Source organism: Prionailurus bengalensis, chromosome B3 (assembly GCF_016509475.1).
Source record: "Prionailurus bengalensis isolate Pbe53 chromosome B3, Fcat_Pben_1.1_paternal_pri, whole genome shotgun sequence".
Lineage (NCBI taxonomy): Eukaryota > Metazoa > Chordata > Mammalia > Carnivora > Felidae > Prionailurus > Prionailurus bengalensis.
The window spans coordinates 61,627,515-61,654,594 of NC_057355.1; the positions used below are offsets into that span (position 1 = coordinate 61,627,515).

At 58.6% G+C, this 27,080-nt stretch overlaps 1 protein-coding gene across 1 annotated transcript in view; it reads left to right on the plus strand.

Annotated features, from left to right (window-relative positions):
- The window catches only part of SPTBN5 (spectrin beta, non-erythrocytic 5), a 46,795-nt gene that overhangs the window by 15,563 nt on the left and 4,152 nt on the right, over positions 1-27,080 (plus strand). Inside the window, exons 13-59 of the mRNA XM_043555605.1 lie at positions 519-649; positions 882-1,121; positions 1,410-1,697; positions 2,688-2,928; positions 3,097-3,236; positions 3,411-3,510; positions 4,277-4,447; positions 4,965-5,129; positions 5,593-5,807; positions 6,198-6,384; positions 6,613-6,813; positions 7,069-7,185; positions 8,291-8,448; positions 8,842-8,977; positions 9,235-9,380; positions 10,158-10,272; positions 10,379-10,489; positions 10,706-10,885; positions 11,618-11,821; positions 11,998-12,147; positions 12,372-12,476; positions 12,872-13,039; positions 13,579-13,728; positions 13,850-14,041; positions 14,268-14,363; positions 16,022-16,137; positions 16,227-16,341; positions 17,138-17,251; positions 17,460-17,581; positions 17,845-18,007; positions 18,226-18,414; positions 18,688-18,765; positions 19,399-19,571; positions 20,613-20,703; positions 20,830-20,976; positions 21,598-21,735; positions 21,815-22,071; positions 22,256-22,442; positions 22,698-22,907; positions 23,392-23,588; positions 23,670-23,874; positions 24,167-24,361; positions 25,427-25,582; positions 25,823-26,040; positions 26,205-26,394; positions 26,615-26,791; positions 26,959-27,063. Of these exons, the coding sequence (XP_043411540.1) occupies positions 519-649; positions 882-1,121; positions 1,410-1,697; positions 2,688-2,928; positions 3,097-3,236; positions 3,411-3,510; positions 4,277-4,447; positions 4,965-5,129; positions 5,593-5,807; positions 6,198-6,384; positions 6,613-6,813; positions 7,069-7,185; positions 8,291-8,448; positions 8,842-8,977; positions 9,235-9,380; positions 10,158-10,272; positions 10,379-10,489; positions 10,706-10,885; positions 11,618-11,821; positions 11,998-12,147; positions 12,372-12,476; positions 12,872-13,039; positions 13,579-13,728; positions 13,850-14,041; positions 14,268-14,363; positions 16,022-16,137; positions 16,227-16,341; positions 17,138-17,251; positions 17,460-17,581; positions 17,845-18,007; positions 18,226-18,414; positions 18,688-18,765; positions 19,399-19,571; positions 20,613-20,703; positions 20,830-20,976; positions 21,598-21,735; positions 21,815-22,071; positions 22,256-22,442; positions 22,698-22,907; positions 23,392-23,588; positions 23,670-23,874; positions 24,167-24,361; positions 25,427-25,582; positions 25,823-26,040; positions 26,205-26,394; positions 26,615-26,791; positions 26,959-27,063 (7,650 nt within the window). The remainder of the gene's footprint in view (positions 1-518; positions 650-881; positions 1,122-1,409; positions 1,698-2,687; positions 2,929-3,096; positions 3,237-3,410; positions 3,511-4,276; positions 4,448-4,964; positions 5,130-5,592; positions 5,808-6,197; positions 6,385-6,612; positions 6,814-7,068; positions 7,186-8,290; positions 8,449-8,841; positions 8,978-9,234; positions 9,381-10,157; positions 10,273-10,378; positions 10,490-10,705; positions 10,886-11,617; positions 11,822-11,997; positions 12,148-12,371; positions 12,477-12,871; positions 13,040-13,578; positions 13,729-13,849; positions 14,042-14,267; positions 14,364-16,021; positions 16,138-16,226; positions 16,342-17,137; positions 17,252-17,459; positions 17,582-17,844; positions 18,008-18,225; positions 18,415-18,687; positions 18,766-19,398; positions 19,572-20,612; positions 20,704-20,829; positions 20,977-21,597; positions 21,736-21,814; positions 22,072-22,255; positions 22,443-22,697; positions 22,908-23,391; positions 23,589-23,669; positions 23,875-24,166; positions 24,362-25,426; positions 25,583-25,822; positions 26,041-26,204; positions 26,395-26,614; positions 26,792-26,958; positions 27,064-27,080) is intronic.

The window sequence follows — 27,080 nt, forward strand, 5'->3', positions numbered from 1 at the left end:
CACAGAATATATTTCCATTTGTGGGTTTTTTTTTTCCCAACTTCTTTAATCGAAGTTTTCAGTGTACAGGTCTTTTATCTCTTCAGTTACTTATTCGTAGGTTGTTTTGTTTTTTTTTTTTAATGCAATTGTAAATGAGATTTTCTTAATTTCTCTTTCTGGTGATTCATTCATTATTAGTATATAGAAATGCAAAATATTCCTTTATATTGATTTTGTACCTTGAAACTTTACTGAATTCATTTATTATAACACTTCGTTGGTGGAATCTTTAGGGTTTTCTATATATAATACCACGTCATCTGCAAATAATAACAGTTTTACTTCTTGCTTTATAATTTGGATACCTAGCCTTGAATTTTTAAAGGGCCCTCCCAGCCCTTTAAGGACAGAGACCCCAGTCCTTCCAGAGGGATGCTGCCCAGACACCTGCACAGCAGAGCATATCAGCTCATTTGTAGTCTTGTGTGCGGTGTGGGAAGAGAAGAAACTCAGGGCCTGGGTCTTCCTTTCCCCAGAACTTCCTCACTGCCCTGGCTGTGGGAAGGGGCTGCTTGACTGAGGTCAGCAGCTCTGCTGAGCAGCTGAAGCAGAGGTGTCCTGAAGATGCCCCCAGAATTCAGCAACAGCAGGAGGAACTGAGCCAGAGGTAAGACAGAGGGAGCACAGAGCAGTGGAGACAGGCTGGATGCTTTGCCTAGGCCCGCACACCTGCTGATGTGCCTCTGGAGATGCCAGGAGGAAACACCGGACATGTCAGACAGGAGAGGGCATAGGGACAGGCAGCCCGGCAGCAGCAATTGTGTGAATCCCCAGCCGTGGCCCCAATATGGCTGTGGAGATGTCCCTGTGACAGAGACATCCCTGTTCGCTCTGCTCAGGTGGGGGCAGCTGGAAGCCCTGAAGAAAGAGAAGGAAATGCAGCTGGCACGCACCACGGACGTGTGCAGTTTTCTGCACAAGTGCAGATCCACACAGGTCCAACTGCGAGACCTGATACTCCGGCTGGAAACCCTGGAGCTGGGGCATTCAGAGGACAGCCACCGCGTCCTGCAGCTGGCCCAGCAGAAGATGCCGGTACTGGAGAGAAGCGTGTACCACTTGCAGAGGATCACCATCAAGTACAGCCTGGGTTCGGGCCCTGGGAGGCAGGGGAGGACTGAGCAGGGTTGTGGCATGAGGAATGGGACAGAAATTGGAGCACAGGCTGGATGTGCTGTCTGAAGGGCAGGGGCACAGGTGGGGACACGGCGTGAGAAAATGCTCATGGGGAAAGAGCAGGCCACACAGGCTTGCTGTCCCACGGTGAGGGGGAGGCAGGAGTGCAGAGTCAACACCACTTTGCCTGGGGACTCCGAGCCCGGACACCAGGGCAGGGCACTGACTGGGCCGTGGGCCCCATCTCCCAGAGCTGAAGAGGCGGGCCCCACAGAGAATCAGTGCCTGAGAGGACAGGTGGAGACGCTGCAGGGGCTGCTGGAGCAGGTACAGCAGCACGTGGCCCGACAGGCCAGGGCCCAGGCCGAGGCACGGACACGGCAGAGCTTCCTACAGGACAGCCAGCAACTGCTGCTGTGGGCAGAGGGCGTCTGGGCTCGGCTGCACAGTGAAGAGAAGGCGGTGGACATGGCCTCGGCCCAGAGGCTGCTGATGGAGCACGGAGACCTTCTGGAGGAGATACGGCTGCAGCAGGAGAGGTCCGGACGGGAGGCGGGATAGGATGTGCCTCAGGCTGGCTAAGGCCTGTGGGGACAGGACATCAGAGAGGGAGAGGCAGGAAGCAGGGCATCACTCAGGGTTGTAGTCCAGGCTGGTGTCCAACAGGTGCTTGGGGCAGGCTTGAAGGAGGGGGATGTAACCAACTGGTCCGGCATCCTGAATGCTTCAGGGAGGGATGCAGGGCAGAATCTGAACTTCCTGGAAGGTTCTGTCAAGTGTAGACCTGGCCATACCCCATCCAGGTGAACTTGATGGATTGTTTGAAATCAGGACAGCCTAGTCTCCCAAGCAATTCTGGGTAACCAGAATGGGAACCCCTGGAGTCAGATGGCTCAGGAACCCCTCCCCTCCCTTCCCCCCATGGGACTAAGACACCCAACTCCTCAGCATGGCAAGGCCTCTCCTCCTGCAGGGATGATGCTACAGGTCTTCAGACAGGCAGGGTCACCCGGTACAGTCTACAGGCTGTGCCCTGCATGAGAGACCCTGACAGGTAGCCAAGTGGTCACTAAATCCATCCCGTCCTTTGTGCTCAAGACTCTACGAATGGTTCAGGGCAGCATCAGCTCAGAGGAAGTGGAGCCTTCAAGCTGGGTGCCTGTGGGCCCTTTCTAAATACTCATGGGCTGGCAGTGGCCTTGCAGTCAGGCATGTATGCGGTTTGAGTGATTTTTCTACTTGACTTTGCATCGGCATTGGGATGGTCCCCCGGAGCAAGGGTGTAACAAACCGGGAGCAGGGAAAGTATTGAGACCTCAGTAGTGTGCTAGGCCTGTTACGTTCTGTGCATCACTAGTGGGCCAGGGCACAGCTGCCCCATGGAACAAGTGAACCAGGGGTCTAACCGGCCTCAGACCTCCTGCCAGCTGCCCTTCTATCAGAGCTCCAAAATGAATGACCCAGTGAGAGGGGAGGAAGGGGGGTGAGAAGGAGATGGGGTTTGACCTTCTGCCTGTCGTCCTGGATAGGCTGCAGCAGCTGGAGGCCCAGGGCCAGCCCATTGCAGCCTCGGACTCTCCGGACTCCGAAGAGGTGGCCCGTGTTCTGAGGCTCCTGAGCCAGCGAGGCTGGGGACTGCAGGCCGCCTGGGAGCAGAGACGGCAGCAGCTGCAGGAGGGGCTGGAGCTGCATAGATTCGGCAGAGATGTAGATGACTTCACTGCCACTTGTGCCAGCCACGAGGCCTTCCTGCGGCAGGGCCACCTTGGGGTAGGAAGTCTGGAATACAGGGCTGCGGTGATGCTTCCCCATCACTGGAGGGAGCTTTGACGTCAGTAGGCAGGGGTGGAGGGGTGCTGGTGGCTCTGGGATGGCAGTGGGCGATAGGGTGCTGACCCCTGTCATCCCAAGCATGACCCCAGGTCTCTGCACCCCCAGGAGGATGTGGGGATGGCCCAGAGCCTGCTTCAGCAGCACCAAGAGTTTGGACACCTGCTGGGCATCCTTGGGCCTCGAGCAGAGGCTCTGCGGGCACGTGGCGAGAAGCTGGCCCAGAGCCAATACCCTGCTGCGCGCAAGTGAGCAAGGCCGGTCTGGGCAGTGCCTACCACCCTTTTTCAGCCTACAAAGCCTGTCGCCCTGAGGCCGGGGGACAGTGTGGGGAGTGGAGGAGCGGCAGGGTGCACCCCGGGCTGCGGTGGGCCTTCGAGTGGAGCCCTCCCTAGACCCTCCCCCATTCCACCCGGCTCCAGGGTCAGAGAGCAACTGCAGAGCATCCAGGGACGGTGGACCGGGGTCCAGGAGAGGAGTGAGCAGAGGAAGAGGCAGCTGCTGGCCTCCCTCCAGCTCCAGGTGAGGGGGCCAGCCCAGGTGCACGAGGCCTCCCCAAGAGGAGTGCCTAGGAGTCTATCACTGCACTAACAGTTGTGCGCTCTGCAGAGCCCTTGATAGTTTCCAAAGCGTTTTCCCACATGTTAGGTCGTTGACTCTCATAGCGCTTCTTGTGAGACAGGCATCATGGCTCGGATTTTTCCTGATGAAGAAAACAAGCTGAGGCCACACTGTTCAGAGTCAAGACTGGACCCGAAGTCTTGATAGACCTCCTTGCCATCCCTCATCTGGCTGTGCCCCTTCCCCATCATTTCTGGCCACACTCTAGGCTCATGCATGGGCCACGGGCACCAGCTGCAGACCTAGGCTCTGCCGGATACTTGCTCAGCCCCCATGCTGAGCTTGTATGCTTGGGAGCCCCCAAGCTCTGGGCTCAGAGCTGCACCAGTCCACAGGCCTCCTCTACCATAAGCCTATTAGGAGAGAAATGATCACACATCATTTGATGTGAGCTGGGGGAGCGGGGACTGCTCAAGTGCTCCTCTTATCTGGGCATAGGACACCATGGGGCCCAGGCCATCAGTCCCCGGGCATCTTCCTACTATGAGGGAGTAATGTGAGGGAGAAACATTTCCGTCCTGATCTCAGCTTCCCTGTCTCCACATGGGAGCAATAACCCCAGCCCCCACCTTGCACACTAGGATTGGATCTGGGCCATTGGGAGTCTGTGAGACCCCTCCCCCTCAGCCCTGGTTGTAAGACCTATTTTCTCCTGGTTCTTGGGCAGGAATGGAAACAGGATGTGGCAGAGCTGATGCTGTGGATAGAGGAGAAGGGGCTGATGGCAGCACATGGGCCTTCCCAAGAGCCCAGCAACATCCTGCAGCAACTCAAGCTGCACAGAGCAGCTGAGCGAGCACTGCTGGCCACCTACGGGCACATGGAGGCCCTGCAGCAGGTGGGGGCAGTGGACACAGGGCACAGGGCCTCTTCCTCCTCAGACTCCCAGCCCAGAATTCCCCTTCAGATTCTTTACTGCTACCTCAGACTTAGGATCCCCCAGATTCCTCTGCTCGGCTGGGTACCTCTTTGTCTTGGCACCCAAACCAGCCCAGAAAGTATCCATCATTTCTTCCCCACCAACCTCAGCTCAGCCCAGCCCAGCCCAGCCCACCCCCAGTTCCTAGGGCAGCTCCAATGCCTGCTACGTCTACCTGAACAAAGCCTTCTCTACCATAGTCTGATGTCTGCTCCCCCCACTCAGCTCTGCTCTACTTGGTGGTATCAGAGGAAAGCCCTCTCCCCTCTGTCCAGATTTGGGGCCACGTGAAATTCTTGAGCCCTGGAAGCCTGTGGAACGCAGCCTGTAGCCAGCTACCCCTTCCCCCACCTCTGCCACCTGGGTCCAGCCTGCTGTGGCCGCTCATGGTACCAGCAACTCAACGAAACTCCCTTGGTCTTTGCGTCCACCCCAGGTTGGGAGACAGCTGTTGAGCAGCAGGCTCCATGCCCAGGAAGATGTGCAGGGAAGCCTCCAGGGCCTGAGTAACAAGTGGGAAGAGTTGAGGCACAAGATGGCAGAGCGTGGGGACCAGCTCCAAAGAGCTAGGCAGCAGGCCCAGCTTCTGCAGCTGCTGCAGGTCAGCTGGAGGGACAGGGCACGGGAAGGAGACTAAGCCTGCACTGAGCCAGGCAGGGTGGGAGCAGGCAGGACAGGAGCGGGGGGGGGGGGGGGGGGGGCGGGCTGCGGAGCAGGAGTCTGGGGTATTCTATTAACTCTGGATTAGCCCTGGGAAGTCCTGCAGTCTTAAGAGGCCTCTAGCCTATGGCAAGTTGAGCCTGGCTTTGCCCTCCTGTAGGCCAATATAGAATCGTCTCCTGTGTACCCCATGTGTGTGGTCAGCGCAACTTGCATCCCCGTGGAGGAAGAAGCATGAGGGGACAGGAGTGGTCATGAGGCTCAGGGGGAAGGCTGGAGGTGGACAACGGTAGAGTCAGCAGCTCCCCGGTGAATCTGTTAAGCTGCAAGCAGTGTGGTGTCAGAGTCCACAAACTTGCATGCCTGTACTCCAGAGCTAGTGCAGCACCTTGCACCTTCCTCAGGATGCCAAGGAGAAGATGGAGCAGCTGGAGGGGGCTCTGCAGAGTGCAGAACCAGGGCAGGACCTGGGCTCAAGCCGGCGGGGACAGAAACAGCACTGCCAACTGGAAAGCGAGAGCCAGGCGCTGGCCAGCAAGATGGCTGCCCTCGTCGCCCAGGCAGAGAGGGGACTCACCTCCCAGACTGTCACGGAAGAGACCCAGAAGTACCTGCAGAGGTACCCGCCTGCTTGTTCCATCTTCACCCCACTGTGTGCCACCCCCACCATGTGAACGTGAGGATTGATTCCACCCAGGGAGCCCTGCGGTGGCATCTGCAGGACCTGAGGTTCCTCAAATCTCTGTCCCTTACGAGAGGGGTCGTTTCTGGGATAGGAAGACCGGAGACCCCAGCTAGGCATGCCCAGCACCCCAAATCGGAAGTCGTACAGGTCATCTGGGTGAAAGCTTGGGCCTTGAGCCCTCTCCAGCCGCTTTCCCCTCACCAGTTGAGGCTTTGCCCCATCCCTACTTTGTTCCTCGTGAGTCCCTGGCTGGGCTACACAAAGCACCGAGGGTCTTGTCCCCGTCTGTTCCCAGCATCCGCCATCTCTTCTGTGTCCACCCAGATTCGAGTCCCTGCAGGAACATCTGGCCACTCGGCACGTACAGCTGCAGGCCTCACTTGAGCTGTACCGGTTCTACCAGCTGAGCGACCTGGAGCTCACTTGGGTGGCTGAGCACATGCCCAGAGCCAGCTCCACCAGCTCCACCGGATTCTTGAATGGTGCTCAGAGACTTTGCCACAAGCATGAGGTAGCGCCCCCCATCTTCTCCCGGGATCCCTGACATCCCATTCCTAGACCTTAGAAGCCCTCTGTCACTGCTCAGGGTGTCCTGATTTCCAAGTCTCTGCCCTCAGTTATCCCCTGCCCAGGAGTGTTGTCTCGGTGGGGCCCGGAGCCGCATCCACGGCTCCGCTCCAGGCACCCCGTGACAAAGGGAACCCCAGAGGCGGCATCTCCTCATGCTATTCTGTGGCAGGTGCTCCAGGCAGAGGTGAAAGCCCACCAGGGACAGGTGCAATGGGTGCTGGGTTCCGGACGGAGCCTCGCAGCCTCGGGTCACCCCCAAGCCCAGCGCGTCATGGACCAGTGCCAGAAGCTGGAAGGCCTCTGGGCAGAGCTGGAGCGGACATGTGAGGTGCAGGCCCAGTGCCTACAGCAGGCTGTTGCTGTCCAGCAGGTAAGATGCAGAGAGCTCACAGGATCAGGGGAAGTGGCAGAAGGGAGGCAAACTCTGTGAGTGAGGTGTGCAGGACTGGGACTCTTGGGGCACTGGATCAGTGGTGAGAACCTTGGCCCAGGAGGTTGGGTGGTCCCCATGTAGGCACAGAACCCTCTTTGTGCTGGCTGCTGGAGAGCCTGGCATCATGTCCACAAGGGGTGGTGGAGGGTCCTATGTGAGATCGTCAAGGTGAAGTAGCTTAATTCTTGGCAGTATTTTCTGGCTGCATCAGAGCTGGAGGACTGGGTGAAGGAGAAATGGCCACTGGTGAGCAGTCAGGACTATGGTGGAGACAAGGCAGCCACTGCCAGGCTCATTGGGAAGCACCAGGTACCATGTTCCAGGCATCCTCCGCACAGTCTGCACTAGGGTGTCGATGAGCCACGAGGAGAGGGTTGTCACATTCCCAAAAGGCACATCTACTACTAAGAGGCACAGAGCCCTGCTCTTGCTTCCTGACAACACGGCCAGTTCCTTTCCTGCCCAACCCCAAATCATGCAAGACCCTTGCTCCTCCCCAGTGCTCCCTTTCTTCAGAGGCAACACTTTGAAGAACCCCTGCCCCCTTTTGTAGTCCCCTGACCAGTTTATACCCCTGTAGCCTCAGGATTTCTCTGCCTTCTCTTCTTCCTCTCTTGCCCCAGTACTTTGTCCTCGCTTGGGGTCACCTGTTCTAACCCTCTCCATGTTTTCCGCAGAATTCTCCCTCACACGCTTTGAATGTCATTCTTTGAGTTAACTAAATGCCCTCCCGAAACCTACCTTCCCCCACAAGCATTCTCTAGTTAAAGGGAGAGAGGCCTGGACCACCCTCCTCCTTTCTGGAATCGGACTCTCAGGGTCACACAGCATTAGATCCTGCAGCAGTGCTGGCTCTGGATGGCACTGAAATGTCCTCTTATCTGGGCACTGTTTTCTGTATAGCCCTCACGGTCAGTGTTTCCGTGTCCTGTGACTGAGGACTCTCAGCCATTCCTACGGGGTGTGCCTGGAGCTGTGACCTCGTGGAGCTTTGGTGTCCCAGGCATCCTGGGCAGCTCACTCACCTCTTTCCCTCTGTGTAGACTGTATTGTTGGGGTCTAGTACAGAGCCTCCTGTGCCCTCCCTTCCTTTTAGCCAGCCTTTTACCCTTTCCCTCCAATTACCCAGCATTTACCCTTCCTTGCTAAATAGTGAGCCCTCTGAGGGCACCATCATGTCTTCACTTTGATGGAACAGTAAGAGCTCCATCAGTATCGGGTAGGTAGATGGTGGACGCATGGCTGGACAGATGGGTTGGGGATGAATGGATGGGTAGATCATCGGGTGGGTAGATGGGTAGATGTATGGGTATGAGGATCAGTGGGGGAACAGATGGGTAGGTAGATGGATGTATAGATGAGTGAGCCACCCAGAGCCACCCCGAGCCTGGCACGGGTCCACGTGTACCGGCAGGCCCTACAGCAGGAGCTGGTTCTTTATTGGAGCTCCATGGAGAAGCTTGACCAGCAGGCCCACACCCTCACTGGCCCCGGGGCCCCTGAGCAGCTGGAAGTGGTGCGGGAGAGGCTTCGGGAGCAGCTGCAGGCGCTGCAGGCGTTGGCAATCACACGGTAAGGGGTACCGTATCCACTCTGGGTACGGGGAGTCTAGCCCCAGTTGACTGTTCCTGTACTGTGACCCTGAGTTGGAAGGAACCCATGGCCCCAGGCCCACGGAGACGCGTCAGATGAGTCCTTGTTGTGTGTTACTCACCTCCTTCCATCAAGTCCTCAGTGAGGCCCAGTGGAACTCAGCCCCTGGCTCCCTACGCTCTGTTCTTCCCCACATGTGCGTCTTCCGCTGCCCTGCACTGTCCTTCTTAGGCTGGATTCTTCCTGAATCCAGAGCGACAGGCTTGGGCAGAGACCATGAATAAACTCTTTCAGATTCCCTCCTTCAGCCAGGCCAGCTGCCCCGGGGGAATTATGCAACTGACTTGTGGGAACTACGGGCTGTCCCTACAGGGGCCGGGAGCTGGAGGGGACTCTGAAGCTGCATGAGTTCATGGGAGAGGCCGAGGAGCTATGGAGCTGGCTGGCTAGCCAGAAGCAGGTGGCCAGGGAAGGGGAGAGCCTCGGAGAAGACCATGAGCACGTCCTGGTGAGAGGAAGGCCAGGGCTCGGTGGATAGCCTGTGGCGGGAGACTGAGGGCAACGGGACAGCCTGGCGGGCTGTGGAGAAGGGGGCCACGGGGGTCATGAGCCCTGGCTGAGGACAGGCCTTCTGAGGAGAGTGTGCGGGCACGGTGGCTGTCCAACCCCTCATTGCCCGACGGTCATGAGGCACCTGCTTCCTGGGCTGCTTGCTGCCTCCCCAGCAGGGGGCCACTCTGTCACCCACTCCCTTCTTGTCCTCAGCACCTCCACACCAAGTTTGCAAAGTTTCAGCGCCAAGTAGAGTTGGGTGGCCAGCGGGTGGCAACCTGCCAGCAGCTGGTAGAGAGCCTGCTGGAGCTTGGGCATCGCGCTGCCCCCGACGCCCACCAGAGGCAGCAGGACCTGCAGTGAGTGGCCAGTGGGCTAGGCCAGGGGTGCGGGTTTGGGGGGAGCGAGCAGTGTGGGCAGTTTCTGGAGTGCAAAGTGCAGGTAAGATGCTCTGGGGCCATGTTGGCTCTGCCTGCCCCCAAGGAATCTGGAGAGGGAGCCGGTCCCAGGGAGGCCGAGCGAACCCCGGGTGACCATGGCCTGTGGAGGGAGGCAAGGCTGGGTGTGCAGGTCAGGAAGTCCTGCCCAGACCCCCAGGGACACTTTTCCAAACCACTGGCTCCCAGGACTCGGGGTAGGAGCTGTGCAGTCTGCCTACCTGCCACCTGGCTCGTGTGCCCCACCCCCTGCAGCCTGTGGCTTTGAGGCAACGCCATGATTTGTCCATGACCCCCAACATGGACACTGGCCATGGTGGAAGCCTTAGGAGCTCATTGAGAGTGGGCTGAGTAAATGAAAAAAGGAGAGAAGATGCAGCCTCTGCCCTCAAATATTTATAATTTGAATGACATACTGAGACTGGAATATACGAGGTGGAAGAAGTACCACAAAGCATAGAAATCAAGTAGTAAGCATGGCAGCGGTGAAGGGCTGAATTCGTGGTAAAGCTAGAAAGGCTCCGGGAGGCAGGTTTGCAGGCAGGCCCCGTGGCAGGGAAGGGTGTTATAAAGGGGAGCTTTGGGCCAGTCCCGGGTGCAGCCCAGAGAAGAGGAGGGCTGACCAGACTAGCTAATGGTGGAAAGAGATGCCGGGCCAATGGGTGACCTCCTACTGCTGTTCCACATGCCTGGGCACAGGGCTTCCTGGTCAGAGCTGCGGGAGCTGACCCAGGCCCAGGGCCACCGGCTCCAAGATGCCGAGGTCACCCTCAGAGTTCACAGAGATCTGTCGGAAGCCCTCAGGCAGGTCCAGGTATGAGCCTGAAGGGAGGAAGGGAATTCTTTCTAGAAGTGGATCCGCCCCAGCCTCAATGCCCCACCCTCTGTTCCTGATGACCTTGGCCATCTCCTCTCCTCAGGAGAAGACCACAAGCCTCCCCAATGATGTGGCCTCAGACCTGCGTGGGCTGGAGGCCCAGCTGAGGAGACACGAGGAGCTGGAGCATGAGCTCCTGGGCACTGGGCGGCAGGTGAGCCAGCCTGACGGCCTCTCCCACTCAGGCCCCTACAGGCCACTCAGGCCTGCCCGTCTCTTCCCCTGGGTTTTCCCCACTCCCACGGGGCCTCCACTTGGGCCTACCGTGCATGTCCAGGCATGGCCCAAGGAGGAGTCTGCGGGCCAGGCTGGCCCTTCAGCCTCTCGGAGGACATGACCTTTCCCTCCGTATGCTCCACCCTGACCCCAGCTGCAGGAACTGCTGGAGACTGCGAGCAGGGTACAGAAGCTGGGTCGGGGACCCCAGGCCCATGCGGTGCAGCAGAGGCAGCAGGCTCTGGTGAAGGCCTGGGAGGCCCTGAAGCTATACACGGAGCAGCGCAGGACTCAGCTGGAGCGGGCGTGCCTCCTGGCCCGTTTCCACAGATCAGTGAGGGCTCCTTACTCTTGGGCGGTGTGTGTGTGTGTGTGTGTGTGTGTGTGTGTGTGTGTGTGTGCGCGCGCGCGCGCTTGCACGCACGCATGTATAATGGTGCATGTGCATCATAAACAAGGTCCTCCAGCTCTAGAGGGGAACCCAGTATGGACATGAGTTAGAAGAGCATCAACATACCTATTTGTGAGTACCTGGAGTTTGCAAAACTTCTGTACTTTGTGTCACTGACCCTTCTTCATCCACACAATGAGATGTTGGGACAAAGATCCAAGGCCCCCCTAGCTCTGTGTGATGTGTACACACATCAACAGAAGGCAGTTTATAAGTATTAAATTAGAAATCCAGAGGACAAGGTGAGTGGCAAGAGGTCATGGTGCCAGGGAAGGCTTCGTGAGACAAACAAGGCCTTGGCCCTTGAAGAGCAGGTGAGGCTTGAAAGAGAAGGGAGGAGGAGTTTCTGAGCAGGAGGGGCACCAAAAGCAAAGGGTGATGAGTCTGGCAAATGTAGATGTTTAGTGGACCTGGAAGGATTAGGTTGGACGACAGCAGAGGAACCTGGTGACAAAAGGCCCCATGAGCCTCACCTGAGGCTCTGACCTGGGACAGCTCAGTTACTCTGATGTTTGAGTGCATCTGGGCAGACTGTAGTTGGGCCTCAGAGCCCAGTTCTCTGCCACCCAGCCCAGATCTCACCCCACTCTCCCTCTCCATCTCTTGGGGACCCAGGTGCAGGAATACACCTCCTGGGCGGCCAGAGCATGGCAGGAGCTGCAGGGAGAGGAGAGCTCCAGGGAGCCCAGCAGTGGCCTTCTAAAACTCGTCGCCCACCAACAGCTTCGGGCAGAGCTGGAAGCCCGGGATGAACTGCACCAGAGGGCCTCCGAGCTGGGCCAGCAGGTGCTTCTGGCTGCAGGGACACCCATCAAGGAGGTGGGCCCCTTTTTCTGATGCCCCCCAGCTTGCCCTGACCTAGTCTGAGCCTGATGACCTCACACCCTGCCCCACTGTGCCACACCAGCCTCCCTTCAGCGCCTTCCCTCAGGACCTGCTTCGATCTTGTCCATGCGGCTCTCCCCAACGCAGGCTCCCCACATGCACATCCCCAGGTCCAGGAAATGCTGCAAGGCCTGCAGGATGAGCGGGAACAGATGTTCCAGGCCTGGGAGCAGAATGAAAAGAAACTACAAGCCATGTACCAGGAGCAGATCTTCCTCAGGAAGTGTACCCTCCTAGATCAGATCCTCACAGCCCAAGAGGCAGGTCCCCCTCACCCTGTAGCACACATCCCCATGCTCCCTCCTTCCTGCTTCCTCTCCCTTCCACTGGCTTCCTTGCTTCCCGGGACCCTGGCTTTTTCCCTGATAGGAGGCCCAGAGGCTGTGTGCTGCCTTAGCACAGATGGCTGCAAATGGGGGTGGGGAGCCCCAGCTGTGTGGACAGTCCCTGAGGGCCTCTTTGACTTTTCCATGGGCTGATCCAGGTCTCCCTGAAAACCAGTGCCCTGGGGAGCTCAGTGGAAGAGGCAGAGCAGTTGGTGCACAAACACAAGATCTTCCAGAAAGTTCTGACTGCCCAAGATGAGCAGGTAATAGATTCAAAGAGAACTTGGCATGGTCAGAAATTGGGGGTGACTGGAGGGAAAGGAGGCAGAGTCCAGGAACTTTGGAGAGTTGTAAATGGGGGACACGGAGTGATTGGTGCATACCCACAGGTAATGTTGATGTATGGGGGCAGCCTGTAGTAGTAGGGGTGCCTGGTTGGAACTGACTGAGCAGAGTTGGATGAGGGGCACAGCAGGGATACCTGGCTCCACATGACTTGGTCACTGTGTAGCTGTGGGACTTGGTTCTGGCTTTCTGGGAGGACCAGCCAGCCCTGGGCCATGTCGAGCTGAGGGAAAGGCTTCCCTGTGAGCCAGCCCCTGCTTCAGCCTCCCAGAGTGAGAAAGCAGTGGACTGTGTCTCTGATCCTGCCCCGCAGGAGGCAGCTCTGTGTGAGCAGGCGAAGACCCTTGGGGGTCCCAAGGTGCAGGATGGGCTCCGCACAGTGCTAGAGCATCGGGCTCGAGTGAAGGACCTGGCGGAGAGCCGGGGACGTGCCTTGCACACCTCTCTGCTGCTGACTGGCTTCACCACGGCCGTGACCCAGGTCAGAGGGCCACCTCCAACCCAGTGCCTTTTGCTCGGGCCACATTTTACAGTGTACAGATGACATTCACCTTCATAGGTTCATTTGGGCCTCACCGCACCCCTTTGATAAGGACACTGAAGTTTGGAAGGTCAAATGGCTTTCGCAGAGGCCTTGCTGGGACCCAGGACATTTGATTAAGAGACACTATGAGCAGAGACCCCACTGCTTCCTGAGCTCGTGAGGGCTAGGGCAAAGAGAAGAAAGGAGGAAGGGGCAGGGAACCGAGTATCTAGGGCCTAAGAAAAAGCCAGCCTCGCCTCCAAAATGAGTTCCCACCCAAGGGCCCTGCCCACCTCTTCCCTGGGGCGGGGCACCAGCCGGGCCTGGTACGTGTCTTCCTGGGCTAGAAGCACTGGATCTCATTTCCCAGGCACTGCCTAGCTCAGCTCTTGGGGCCAGCAGTCAACTACCTGGGCACAGCTGAGAGTAGATATGTGGGACATCTCTGTGGACTGAAGCAGTATCAGCATTATGGGACACGTCCCCACCCCCACCAGGCTCAGGTCTGGATCCAGGAGCGAGTCCAGCAGTTGAAAGAGCCAATCCGTCCCGGGGACCTGAAAGATAACTTGAGACATCTGAGGAAACACCAGGCCTTTGAGGCTGAAGTCCAGGCCCACGAGGAGGTGATAATCTCTGTTACCAAGGTAACAGCCAGGCCCTTGGCCCCAGTCCTACCCTAAAGTGTGGACTCTCGGTCGCCCAAGGGAAAGGTCTTAAGCATGGGGAGGGGCGACAGGCAAGCTCTCCGGGTGTCCTGTCTTCCAGGATGGCGAGGCTCTCGTGGCACAGAGCCACCCTCAGGTAGGAGAAGTCTCCCAGAGGCTGCGGGTCCTGCAGGAACACTGGCAGAAGCTAAGGCAGGCAGTGGCTCTTCGGGGCCAGGACCTGGAGAACAAACGGAACTTCCTGGAGTTTCTGCAGAAAGCAGACCTTGCAGATGCCTGGATCCAGGAGACGGTGAGATGCAGCTAGGCAGGGACAGAGCTGGAGGTGGGGCTGAGGGGCTGAGAGGTGGGGGTGAGGAGCCCCAGGCCTGCAGCTCCCTGGCTTGCCGACAGGCGGGAGCCCCAGCAGGAAGTTCCCCAAATCTCCACCTGCCCCAGTACTGCCCCCAGGGGCTGAGCACACGTGGGGCTGGGACTCAGAGCGCCTCCCACAGACCCTCACCCCTCGGCCTCGGCAGGAGGCGATGGTGGACATGGGCGACCTGGGCCGGGACCTTGAGCACTGTCTGCAGCTCCGCAAGCAACTCCGCAAGCTCCGAGGAGTCTGGGCCCAGGTATGGGGGCCCTGCGGGCAGAGGTCAGCCAACTCATCCCCAAGGGCCACTTAAAGGCTCAGAGTAGTGACCCCGCGTGGGTCTTACCCAGCTCGGTGCTTACTATCTGCATGTGCTTAGCCAGGCCCCCTATCTCACCAAGCCTTAGTTTCTTCATCTTTAAAATGGGGATAACACCTGCCTCCTAAAGGGAGCATGTATGTGTGGTGGTGGTTACCCGAATCTACACATGTGATAAAACTGCAGAGAACTGTTCCTCCCTCCCCCCTCCACACACAGATAGATGCATGTGGAAACTGACAAACTCTGAATAAATCCTGTAGTCTGGTTAATAGTTGTAACGTCTAGGGACACCTGGGTGGCTCAGTCAGTTAAGCGTCCAACTCTTGGTTTCTGCTCAGGTCATGATCTCGCAGTTTTGTGGGTTCGAGCTCCAGGTTGGCAGCACGGAGCCTGCTTGGGATTCTCTCTCTATCCCTTTCTCTCTGCCCCTCTCCCACTCGCACTGTCTCTGTCTCTCTCAAACTTAAAAAAAAAAAAAAAAGTTACAATGTCCATTTCCTGGTTTTCATGTTATGCCACAGTTATATAAGATGTTCCCCTTGGGGGTAGATGGGGGAAGAGTACGTGGGACTTTTCCATTCTACTTTTGCAATTTCCTGTGCATCTGTAATTACTTCAAAATAAAAAAAAAAAATGTGCATGTGCCTGCACGTAGTGGGTAATCCTTCAGCTGCAGCTGCTGGGACCCCTCATTCAGCCCCTCGCCTTCTCCTCACCGCACCCCCCCCCACACACCCCCAAAATCTATTTCTCTTATGTGGAATAGATGAAAGAACTTAGGCAAATGTAGTCCTACTCAGGTGTTAGAGACCAAACATGCTAACCTCCTCCCTCTTGAGGTAAGTGTGTATGACATTTGACAGGCTGCAGTGCCCCAACCCATGCTGCCCTTCTCTGGTGGTGGAATTCACAGCCACCTTGACAGACGCTGGGGTAGAAAGAGGGCCAGAGAGACTCAAGGAGCTGGGCTCAAATCCTGGCTCTGCCACAGATGAGCCACGTTAGCCTCTAAGCTCTGCTCTGGCATCTGTAGGAGAGGAACCCCCTTCCCTGCCCAGCTCGCATGAGACACTTCCTAGGGAAGTGCTTTGGAAATTTAAGCTCTTCAAGCTGCTTTTCCTAGGGGCAGGACACCTGCAACCCTCTCCCTGCCAGGGACCTCTCCCCCTGGACCTGTAAGCCCCTCTCAGTGTCGGAGCAGTGGCAGCCTCAGCCTGGTGGGTGACTCCTAGGGGTGGAGACACTCCAACACAAGGAGGCCCACGCTCACCATTTCATTCCACCCCTTGCTTTGCTTTTCTCATCCTGAGAAGCTGTGTTTTAACTTAAAAGCTTCTGTTAGTCACCGCGTGTCTGCCCACCCGCCCTGCCCAGTTCTGACCCAGGAGCATATTTTCTAGCCTTAGAGATGACACCGGGGCTGCAGGCCCCAAGTGCATCTTGCTCACTGCACCTGGCATGGGGTGCAGCTGTCTCCGCTCCCCAGACATGTTGCTCCTCACCCTCTCTCTCGGGCCCAGGCAGCCTCTCCACGCGCTGACTGCATTGCCAAGGCAGGGCTTGGGATGGGTGCTGCCAGTGCCTTCACCCCACAGGACACAGTGGATGACACCCACATCAGGAGCATCAATGACTTGTCCCGGAAGCTCCAGAACCTGTGCCCTGAGCAAGTCAAGACCGTCTGCCAGCGGCGACAGCAGCTGAACAACAGGCCAGTCCTGGAGCGGGAGGCGGTGGGGCTAGGAGAGGGAGGCAGGGGCTGGAGGGCCACCTGACTCAGCCTTACACCCTCCTTGCCAGGTGGAAGAGTTTCCATGACAACCTACTCCGGTACCAGCAGCAGCTTGAAGGGGCCCTGGAGACACACACATTGTCGGGAAAGCTGGATGACCTCACTGAGCGGATTGGGGAAAAGGTAAGTAGTGAAAGACCACAGCAGCCGCCTGGGGGCACGCTCACCAGGAATCTACATGTGTCTCGCCTTTGGTCTCTCTCTCTTCAGCTTGGGCTACTGGAGGGAGATACTGCTAGGGGTCCGTCACGGTGGGGGTGGGGCTGTGCCAGGGGCTCTCAGGATATCAACTTTGGGCCCCAGAAGCCCCCATTGCGGGCTTGGAGGCTGGCCCACCTGGCTTCCAGAAACGCTGTGAGTCAAGAGGCCAGAGCGCCACCACCCCCCAACGCACCCTTCCCTCTGTTGTCCCTGAGCAAGTGCAAAGCATGCAGGAGGTTTGCCCCGGAGCCCGTCAGCAACCACGGAGAAACGTGGGCTAGATGCTGCCAGAGGTGAAAGTGAGGTTGTGTGCCTCCCAGGAAGCCCCGTGTGGCACAGATGGTGCCCTGTTCTGGGCCTGCAAAGGGCTCTTGCCTTGCTGTCCTTACTCCTACAGTTCCTGCCCTAGCCAGCCAGGCCTGTCCTGTCTGTCCATGCTGTCTGTCCATGCCTAGCTCTCCCCAGAGGAATATGAGTCACAGGAGGCTCCCCCCACAAACAGAGATTACTGGATCAGAAGAAACTCCATCCCCTAGTCTCTCCTGGGAATCTTCCTCCTTCACAGAAGGAAGGGGCCTCTGGTCAGTTGAGGGCACTGGGAAGGGAATCAGGCTGGGTACTTGCTTTTCACACAGAAACCCCACGGCCCCGGTGATTCACTGCAGTGAGGGAGGAGCAGGGGCAAAGGCGAAGCCAATAATGCTGCTTTCCTTCCCAGGCCGCCCTGGTCCAGGCCCTGGACTGTGGGAAAGATCCGGAGAGTGTGCAGAGGCTGATACGGAAACACAAGGAGTTGGAGCAGGAAATGGGCCTCATCCAGGCCCAGGTGGAGGTGTGCATCTGGGTATGGAGGTGGGCCCAGGCCCGGGGTGCCTCCTCTGTGGGACCGTGGTGGGCATATAGAGGGCAGGAGGGCTTTGGTACCTGAAAGCCAGCAGAGTGGGTACCCCCCCTGTTGGCTGGGGCCCTCCTGCAGCCGGGGCTCCCCTGAGTGCAACCTGCCTCCCTGCCCCAGCCCCTGAGTCTGACTTCCCCCACAGTCCCTAGAGTGTGAGGTGGGCCGCCTCTGCCAGAGAAGCCCTGGGGCAGCCCATAGCCTCAGCCACAAGCAGAGGGAGATGACGGACAGTTGGTGGCAGCTCCGGAGTGGGGCCCAGAAGCGGTACAAACCCCCAGGCCTCTTTGTCTCACTGCCCTCATAGACTCAGCCCCTGCAACATCTCCGTCTCTACTCTCCCCGACCCTGGTTTCCCCTTAGCGCCTTCCTCCATCCATTTCGTATAACCGCTGGTATTATCACTCTATTCGTTCCCAGCCCGTGGGCCCTTCTCTGGCTAAGGGGATTCAGGGATGGAAAGCACATGTGGGGGTGGGGGGGAGAGGGGCTCCAAGGCCCCAGGACTAGCAGATGAACCCTGTGGGCAGGAAGGAGTCACTGGATGCCTTGCACCAAGCCCAGAAACTGCAAGCCGCGCTACAGCACTTGCTGGTCTGGGCCCGGAGGCTGCGGGCTGAGATGGATGCCCAAAGCCCCCCCCGCAGCCCTGCAGAGGCCCGGCGCATGATAGCGGGGCACTGGGAGCTCAAGGTGAGGGTCAGGATCCTGGGACCTCGCCTCCTCCCCACCCTCTCCGGTATACTCATCCCAACTTTCTCTTGGGTTCTTTCTCCCTCACCTGCCTCTGCCTTTCTCCTCTTCCATCCCACCCAGTCTGCTGTCTTCCCGCCTCTCCCCTCCCCACTGGGCCTCCTCCCTCCCACTCATGGAACCTCAGCCTCCCGGATCTGAACCTAGTCTTGTTACAGGCCGAGCTGGACTCCCAGAGAGACAGCATCAGCCTGGCCCGAAGCACTGGGCAGCGACTGCTTGCAGATGGGCACCCATCCACCCCCGACATCCTCCAGGCCCTGGCTGGTTTAGACCAGGAGCTGAACACCCTGGAGAGGGCCTGGCAGGGGCACCAGCACCAGCTGCAGCAGGCCTTGGAGCTCCAGGTAGGCAGCCTCCATCCTGCCCCCACCCCTGGGCTGGGCGCTACCCCCATTGCCCCTGGTCAAAGCCAAACCCAGAAAGGCTGCCGTACCGGGGCCTTTTCCCACCACCTAGCACCCACCACTCAGCTTGCACAGGCAGCTCTTGCCTGCCGTGGACTCATTCTGTTGAACCAGGTTCTTGGTCCCTGGTCTGTCTCCTCTGGGCACAAATAGGTCCACCTGCAGTGATTGGACCCTCTGCTCACTTCCTTTTGCCTTTTCCTTTCTTGACAGCTGGTTCTGAGTTCTATGGAGCAGGTGGAAATTTGGCTCTGCAGCCGGGAGGACTGCCCAGCTAGTGAGGGTCTGGGGGTAGGTGCCAGCAGGAGTGAGGGGGCTTTACAAAAGCAGTGTTAGGGGTCACATCAACCGGTGCTGTGTAAGCTCCTCAGGCCAAGGAAGAGGTCACTGAAAAGTCTATTCCCCATGCATGTTTGCAGTTCTTGTGTGCCTGGGGCTAGGCCCCACGGGGATGTCATGGGAGCTTAGAGGGTGAGCCTCTGGCCTTAGACCCATCCTTGGCTCCTTCCCGCACTTCTCACCTCTGCCCTCCTCACTCCCTTGTACTGAGGTTTGCTCTTCCAACCTCTGTCCCAATCCCTGTGGCAGGCGAACCTGACTCAGGGGAGACCTCAGAAAACCTGGGGGCTAGCTTGTCCTGCGCTGACCCAGTCTTACCAGGAGCGCAGAGGAGGGAGCATTCTTGTTACATGAAAAAGCTCCACCTGCCTGGCAAATTGTGACAGAGGCTCTCATCCCTAGTACCTTCCTTCCCTGGCTGAGAATCCCTGTCCTGAAGCCACATCCGGCCTTGGGGAGTTGGAGGGGTGTGTCGGGGCAGAGTGCTCACCGTGTGGGTGAGTGTTTGGTGTAGGTGGGAAAGCAGAGAGCTTGGGATGGGAGGCGCAGCCCTGTGGACAGAATCCACTTCCCTGTTCCCGCCAGGACCCTTCGGCCAACGTGGAGACCCTCCTGTGGAAGCACAAGGTGCTTGAGCGGGGTCTGGAGGCACAGGCTGAAAAGATCACTGCCCTGGAGGCGGCAGCCCACAGCCTGCAGCGAGGTGGGCACCCAGAGGCGCAGAGGGCCCTGGGCCAGTGCCAGGCCCTGCTCCTGAGGTACCTCTGGCTCCGGGCTGTGGGTGGGATAAGCCCCCAGCACTCCTGCCCAGCACAGCATGTGGTCACCCAGGGGAGATAAAAGGGAGTTGTACAAAGAAGGGTGAACTGGGAAACCGGAGAATTGCCACATGAAATGGCAGGACCTGAGCACAGTGGTTAGGCGTTGGCCCTGCAGCACCGGGTAGTCCCAAGCTCCTGTGTGTTGCCCACTCATGGTGGGACTGGGGCAGATTGCTCACGGAGTCCCGGGTCTACAAGGAGGGGGTAACAGTACCTGCCTCTGAGGGTTGTGGTGAGGACTGAGAAGGTACCCCTGATACCTGAGCACGGCACTTGCCACTCAGGCAGGTTGGCAGATTTCCGGTGTCCATTTAAATGAAGCTGGGCGGCGGGCAGGGCGTCTGGTGGCTCAGTCGGTTAAGCGTCCGACTTTAGCTCCGGTCATGATCTCACAGTTGGTGAGTTTGAGCCCCATGTCAGACTGTGTGCTGACAGCTCAGAGCCTGGAACCTGCTTCGGATTCGGTGTCGTCCTCTCTCTCTGTCCCTCCCCCACTCATGCTCTGTCTCTGTGTGTCTCTTTCTCTCTCTCAAAAATAAAAAAAAATTTTTAAAAAGTGAAGCTGGCACAGTTTGAGACACAGGCTCTGCCTTTTTTTCCTCATAAAAGCGCATCTGGTTCCTCTACCTCATCCAGCTTCTCAGACTTTTAGATCAAGAGATTGGCCCAAAGCCAGTGATCTCATTTTAACTTAATTCTTTAAAACCCTGTCTTCAAATGCAGTCAGTTTGTGAGGTACCGGGAATTGGGACTTGAACATAAGAATGTGGGAGACGCGGTTCAGCCCCTAACAGACACTAGTGAAGACCGAAGTAGAATGGCGCTCCATTTCAAAGGAGACCCCGGCCTCAGGGTGTATTGATGCATAAGAAGGGCTGTCACAGGCTGGAAAGGCACGCACACACCCCGCACACACCCCGCACACACCCCAGCCCCAATGAGGGGACCTGAGGACCCACGAGACCCTCCTCCTGGCAGGAAAGAGGCACTCATAGAGCGAGCCGCGAGCCGTCGCCGCCAGCTGGAGGATCTCGGGCAACTGCAGACTTTCCTGCAGGACTCCTTGGAGGTTGGCCTGGGGTTGGGGTGTGGGTTGTGGGGGGGAAGGAGCCGCCCCCAGGAGAGGGCAAGCCCAGAGGGTTGGGCCAAGGGGAGAGCCAGAGGCAGCCAAGCCTGGTCCTCCTTATGTGTCCAGGTGGCCATGTGGCTGAGGGAGAAGGACTCGGTGGCCCTGGATGAGGGCTGGAGGAACCCAGCTCTGCTGCAGACACAGCTGTGGAAGCAGAAGAGTCTCCAGGCTGAGCTCGACGCAAGTGTCCACCACCAACAAAGGCTGCAGGTGGTGAGGCCCTGGGGGCCATGGGACGGTCTTGCAGGCCAGAGCACGGGGCGACCCCACAGAGCCCCGGCAGTGGCTCTGAACCATAGTAATGGATGGCTGACCTTCACTGAGTGCATTCTGTATACAACCACCATGCTAAGCACCAAAATGTAGCGAGAAGCAGAAGCTTTCCTGGGGCACCCTCTCCAAAAATAGTGCCTTTTCAAGATTTTTAAAGATGACGTTTTGATGGGATAGTTTTTAAAGCTCTCTGGGAAAGACATCAGGGGACAGAGAAAGGCACAGCTAGCAGTCCTGTGGGTAAACGAGTCAAAGTGTAGCACCTTTTCCATTTACCGTCTCCCACCTAGAGAGAGCAGGTCCTGACCCCAGGCTGGCTCCCTGTCATGTTAAGGGTCCTGTTAAGAATTTTTAATATTTTAAACAAAACATTTAAACAGAACAACCAGTGTCATCCCCATCATATGGATAAGGAACATGAGCTCAGAGAGGTTACAGAACTTGCCCAAGATCGCACGGCTAGCGTGCAGCCCGTAGCCCTGAGGCTGGCGGTGGAAGCCAGCACAAGTCCCGGGGCACCGGCAGTGCTGGGTCCATGAGGTGTGCCCTGTGTTGCTGTAGGAGGGGCAGAGGCTGCTGCAGGAGGGCCACCCAGCCTCAGAGACCATCCGGGAACGGCTGCAGGAGCTGGGAGAGCTCTGGGACAGGCTGCAGGCCAACAGCCGGAGGAAGGCGGCCACACTTCAGGAAGCTTGTGAGGTGGGCCCTGCGAACCATGGTGTGCGTGGGGGAGGCGCTAGGCCTCTCCCTCTTGTGCCCACCTCGCACTCTGCCCCAGGCCCTGCATCTCCGGCGGAGTGTGGAAGAACTGGAGAGCTGGCTGGAGCCTGTGGAGGTCACGCTGAGAGCCCCCATCCCGGGCCGGGACCAGCCCGGGTTGGACGAGCTCTTGGGGGCTCAGGGCGGGCTGGAGGCGGCAGTAGACAGGCAGGCCGGGCAGGTGCAGCTACTGCTGGGCCAGGCTCAGGTCTTGACACGGGAAGGCCACTGCCTCGCCCCAGATCTGGAAGACCGGGCCCAGAAGCTGCTGCGGAGGTAGGTCCGGGCACATGCATCCTCCTCCCTGCCCCTTCCTCCCTGCCCTCCAGCTGCTCTCCTCCGGGCTTCCCCCCAACTCCACACTGAGGGGCACGGAGTGGGTGAGCTCTGGGCCACAGTCTGGTGCTGACACTGATGACCATGGCCCCTACCTGCCCTGGCCCCGCCTCCACTGCTGCAGGTTTGAGAGCCTTCAGGAGCCCCTGCGGGAGCGCAGAGAGGCCCTGGAGGCTCGGAGCCGCCTCTCGCAGTTCTTCAGGGATGCTGAAGAAGAGATGGCATGGGTGCAGGAGAGGCTGCCTCTGGCCGCCACCCAGGACTGCGGGCAGAGTCTGAGCGCCGTGCGGCACCTGCAAGAGAAGCACCAGGTGTGGGAACCATCCCCCCCCAGAGCAGGGAGGGGCTGCCCTCAGATTGAGCACACGACTCAGCCAGCCAGTGGTGCTTGGAGCTCTGTGGCTCTGGCGGGGCTTTGGGGGTACCCTAGGTTCTTTGTTGGCCATATGGACAGGGAACAATTTGGGGGTGAGTCTGTGGGAGACTGTGAGGCTTCTAGCATAACTCTGGGGCCCCCTGAGGAGCGTCCAGTAGCATCCTGGTCATGTTTTCCTCCGCCTCCACAGAACCTGGAGAGTGAGATCAGCAGCCACGAGTCCCTGACTCAGGCCGTGGTGGACGCAGGACACAAGCTAGTGCGGGCTGGGCACTCGGCCTGTGACGTGGCTGTCCGGGTACAGCAGCTGGAGAATGCCATGGGCTCCCTGCGGGCACAGGTGACACAGAGGCGGCTGCTGCTACAGCAGGCTCAGGAGGCCCAGCAGTTCCTGACAGAGGTGAGGGGCCGATGTGAGATGCAAAAGGGCAGGACCTGGGCATGAGGACACCCAGAGCGTACACAGGCCTGGAAGGTAACCCCCACGTGGGGCTCCAGGCTCTCTGTGCATCTTCACTTACCTGCCCTAAGTGTTCCCCTGCCCCCAAGCTGTCGATGCTGCATGTTATCCGGAACACAGGCCCCTCCCTGGGTTTGGTTTTAGTGCATGTGCCATTTCTTCTAAACCAATGACTCTCAGCCATTGCTCTGTATCAGAGTGACCTGGAATCTGTAAGAAATGCAGGTTGATACTCAGGTTCCATTCCAGACCAAACCAGAAATCTTTAGGGTTGAGAGCCAGGCACAGAGAGTGTAAAAGCTCTCAGATAATTCCAGGGTGCAGCCAGGGTGAGAACCCCTGCTCTGAATGTTGAGGCTATGAGCTCCAAGCTGGGAGCCCTGGAGGCCAGCACCTAGGGAACACCTCCTCTGTGCCACGCCAGCTCCAGGAGGCAGAATCCTGGCTGGAAGAGCAGGGCCGTGTCCTGGACATCGAGGATGTGGGCCAGAGTGCTGAGGCCACGCGCGCCTTTCTGCGGCAGCTGGAGGCCACCACGAGGGACCTAGAGGGCTTCAGCGTGAGAATTGAGAGGCTACAGCAGACAGCAGCTCTCCTTGAGAGCAGACAGAACCCAGAAAGGTGGGCAGTGCTGGGAGGGTGCTTCCTACAGAGGGACATGAGGGAAGAAGGGCTCCAGCTGGGTTGTCCTTGTTGCCACAGCCCCAGGGTGCTGGCCTGGATGCGGGCAGCGAGGGAGGCCCACTCGGGGCTGCTGCAGAGGGCGGAAGGCAGGCGGCAGGGTCTGCAGGAGCAGCTACAGCTCCACCAGCTGGAACGGGAGGCCCTGCTCCTCGACGCCTGGCTGGCCAGCAAGGTGGCCACCGCTGAGTCCCAGGACCACGGGCAGGACCTGGAGGCTGCCAAGGCAAGTCACTCATGAGCAAACCTAGGAAGAGTGGATTGAGACTGCTGAGCAAGGGCAAAGAAAGTGTGCACTTGGGTGAGAGGGAGGCGAAGGGGTAAGCTGAGGGGAAGTAGGGAGTCTCCGGGCTCTGGGAGGATCCCTAGGGAACTAGAGCCAGAGCCCGGGGACTTGAGCCACTGCCTCAGTCGATACTGATGCGGGACCTGGCAGGTACCACCCAGCCCTTCATGAGGTTCAAGTGCTCCTGGACACCACCTCCAGAGTGACCCTCCCTGGCACTGTATTCTCGCAGGTGCTGGAAGAGAAGTTTGATGCTTTCAGAAACGAAGTTCAGAGCCTGGGCCAGGCTAAGGTGCAGGCCCTGAGGGAGCTGGCAGGCTCCCTGGAGCGGACAGCACGCAGGCACAAGCCTCAGATTCAAGCCCAGAGGAGTCGCATCGAGGCGACTTGGGAGAGGCTGGACAGGGCAATGAAAGCCCGCACACAGGTGAGTGCACCGAGTGCACAGATATTCCTGTCCCTTTTGCCTGAGCCAGGGACAAGCAGGCCCGCCCAGGGGTGTGTGTGTGTGTGTGTGTGTGTGTGTGTGTAGAGGGAGGTAGTTGCCTCTAATCCCAATACTAAGCAGATGGGAAGTCTCAAAATCTTGCACCTCCACGGCACCCCAGCCCTCTCCACCAGTTTGGTTTCCTGCTGGTGCAGTTCATACCTCCAGGGAGAAACAGAACGCGGGTGTGGCCGGCTTCAGATCCCCTCAAAGCCTCCCTAAACACAGGCTTCAGGCTTTAAGATACATCCCACGTTGATCTCTCCTTAACCACTGGCACTTAGCTGGCTCATTCGGCACACTCCCTCGCTCTCCTAACCTACGTGCCCCGTGTGATGGCTTCACTGTTGTTTCCACAACCAGGGTCAGCCACAGCTGCTTCTGTGAAAGCAGCCTGCCCCCCGAGCCCCCGACAGCCTCGGCAGCCTCCTGAGCTGACCCTCTCCTCCTAGCCACTCCCTGAAAACCAAATTCCTCCCTCCTCCCCCGTGGATGGACCCATCCCCTCCCCCCTGCTTCAGAGGCCCCATTTCTGCCTTTCTGGTGATTTGTACAACGAAGACCCTCTTGTCACAGAATGCCCCCTGAGGCCCTGCCACGTCATCAGTAATATCATATATTCATTGAGCACCTGCCACATTGAGGACGTTTTCTGTACCTGGTGGTCATGAGTGAATCACCAAGCCCACGGTCCTTGTTAGTTATGTATTTATTTACTTATTTTGAGAGAGAGCGAGTGTGAGCAGGAGAGGAGCAGAGAGCAAGGAGATGGTGTCCCAAGCAGGCTCTGCAATGTCAGCACGGAGCCCAACATGGGGCTCAAACCCTTGAACCATGAGATCATGACCTGAGCCAAAACCAAGAGTGGGACACTGAACCAACTGAACGACCCTGGCGCCCTGATCCTTCTTATTTAAAAGGACGTGGCCCACAAGGCCATGTCTCCAGCGAGAAAAGGTCCTAGGAATAAGCTCAACTCAGAGCAAGCCCTCTTTCCTCTCACAGAGCCTGGCCACAGCCTGTGAAGTTCTTGGCTTTGAGCAGGAAGTGGCCCAGCTCCAGGGCTGGATGCAGGAGAAGGTCACCCTGATGGCAAGAGACATCTGTGGCCACAGTCTGTCATCGGTGCAGACCTTACAGCAACAGCACAGGTGTCTGGAGGTGAGGGCCCGTGCCCGTTGTCTGCCCCTCAGAGCCCTTCCCTGCACGTGGTGGGTAGGGAGCCCACAGAGGGGGGAAGAGAAGGCCCTCCCAGCCAGGAGGTGCTTGCCCAGGTGGTGGAACAGAGTGGAGTTGGCCTGGGAGAGTCCGGGAAGCGGATCAGGACTCCTCAGAGAGGACCAAATGAAGAGCATCCATCGGGCTGCCAGGGTGAGGCCTGATCATGTGTTCTGGTGGCAGAGGGAGCTGGCAGCTATGGAGAAGGAGGTGGCCCGGATGCGGATGGAGGCCTGCAGACTGGGCCAGCTACACCCTGTGGTTCGGGTGGGCCTGTCTGAGCAGCTGGCCAAGATGGAAGATGCCTGGGCCACCCTGGACGTGAAGGCCCAGGAGCAGGGTCAGCAGCTGGAGCAGGCCGCCCGGGGCCATGCCTTCCTCGGCCGCTGTAGGGAACTGCTGTAAGTGGCACCCTGCGCTGCTGTTGGCTCAGCTCTGCCCTGCGGGGTGGGGGTCACCCCAGCTCTTCAGGGAGCTAGACTCCCCTGTCCCGTGCCCAGCTCCTGCCCTGCTTCCTGAGGCTTCTCTCCCAGCCCTGACAGCAGCTTTGTCTCCCTGCCCCCAGAGCATGGGCTCAGGAGAAGCAGGTTCTGGCTTCATCACAGGAGCTGGCTGGGGACCTGGTGGGGGCCGAGCAGCTCTTGGTGCAGCAGGAAGAGCTGGGGCAAGAAATCAAGGAATATTGCCTTCGGGCCCAGGACGTACGGCAGGAAGGACAGCAGCTGGTGGACAGTGGCCACTTCATGTCCCCCGAGGTAGGAGCACAAAGGTGGGCCAGGGGTTGAGCTGGGGAGGGAGCCCAACAACCCAAGGAACCCCTAGCAGGAATGGAAACCCTCAGGAGGAGAAGGCAGGCAAGGGAAGCAGAGAGGGGGAGGGTCTGGGCCTTTCCTGGACCTGTCTGCTGGGCGCCAGCCCCGCCGTGCCTCGGGGCTTCTGCTCCAGCGTCTGGCCCACAGCGCCGCTTCCCACCAGGTGACAGGGTGTCTGCGGGAGCTGGAAGGGCAGCTGCAGGCACTGGCGGAGGCCTGCGCCCTACGCCAGGAGCGCTGCGAGGAGAACTGGGGCCTGCAGAAGCTGCGGCAGGAGCTGGACCAGGCCGAGGCCTGGCTGGCCTCCCGAGAGGGCCTGCTGCTGGACCCCAACTGCGGGGTGAGCCAAGGCCCCACCGTTGACAGGCTGCGCGATGGCAGCTGTGGCCAAGGGCAGGTCCTAGTCCTCCTCTGCTCCCTGAACAGCCAAGCCAGGCTGTGGACGGGGAGGGTGCGGCTCTTGGTGCCCCTTGGAGCCGGGCCTCACCCTGACCTACTTCTCCCCAGCACTCGGTGGCCGATGTGGAGCTGCTGCTCCATGGACACCATGACTTAGAAAAGTCACTGGCAGCCCAGCAAGAGAAGTTTGCCCAACTGCAGAGGGAGACAGGGGTGAGTGGAGGCTGGGG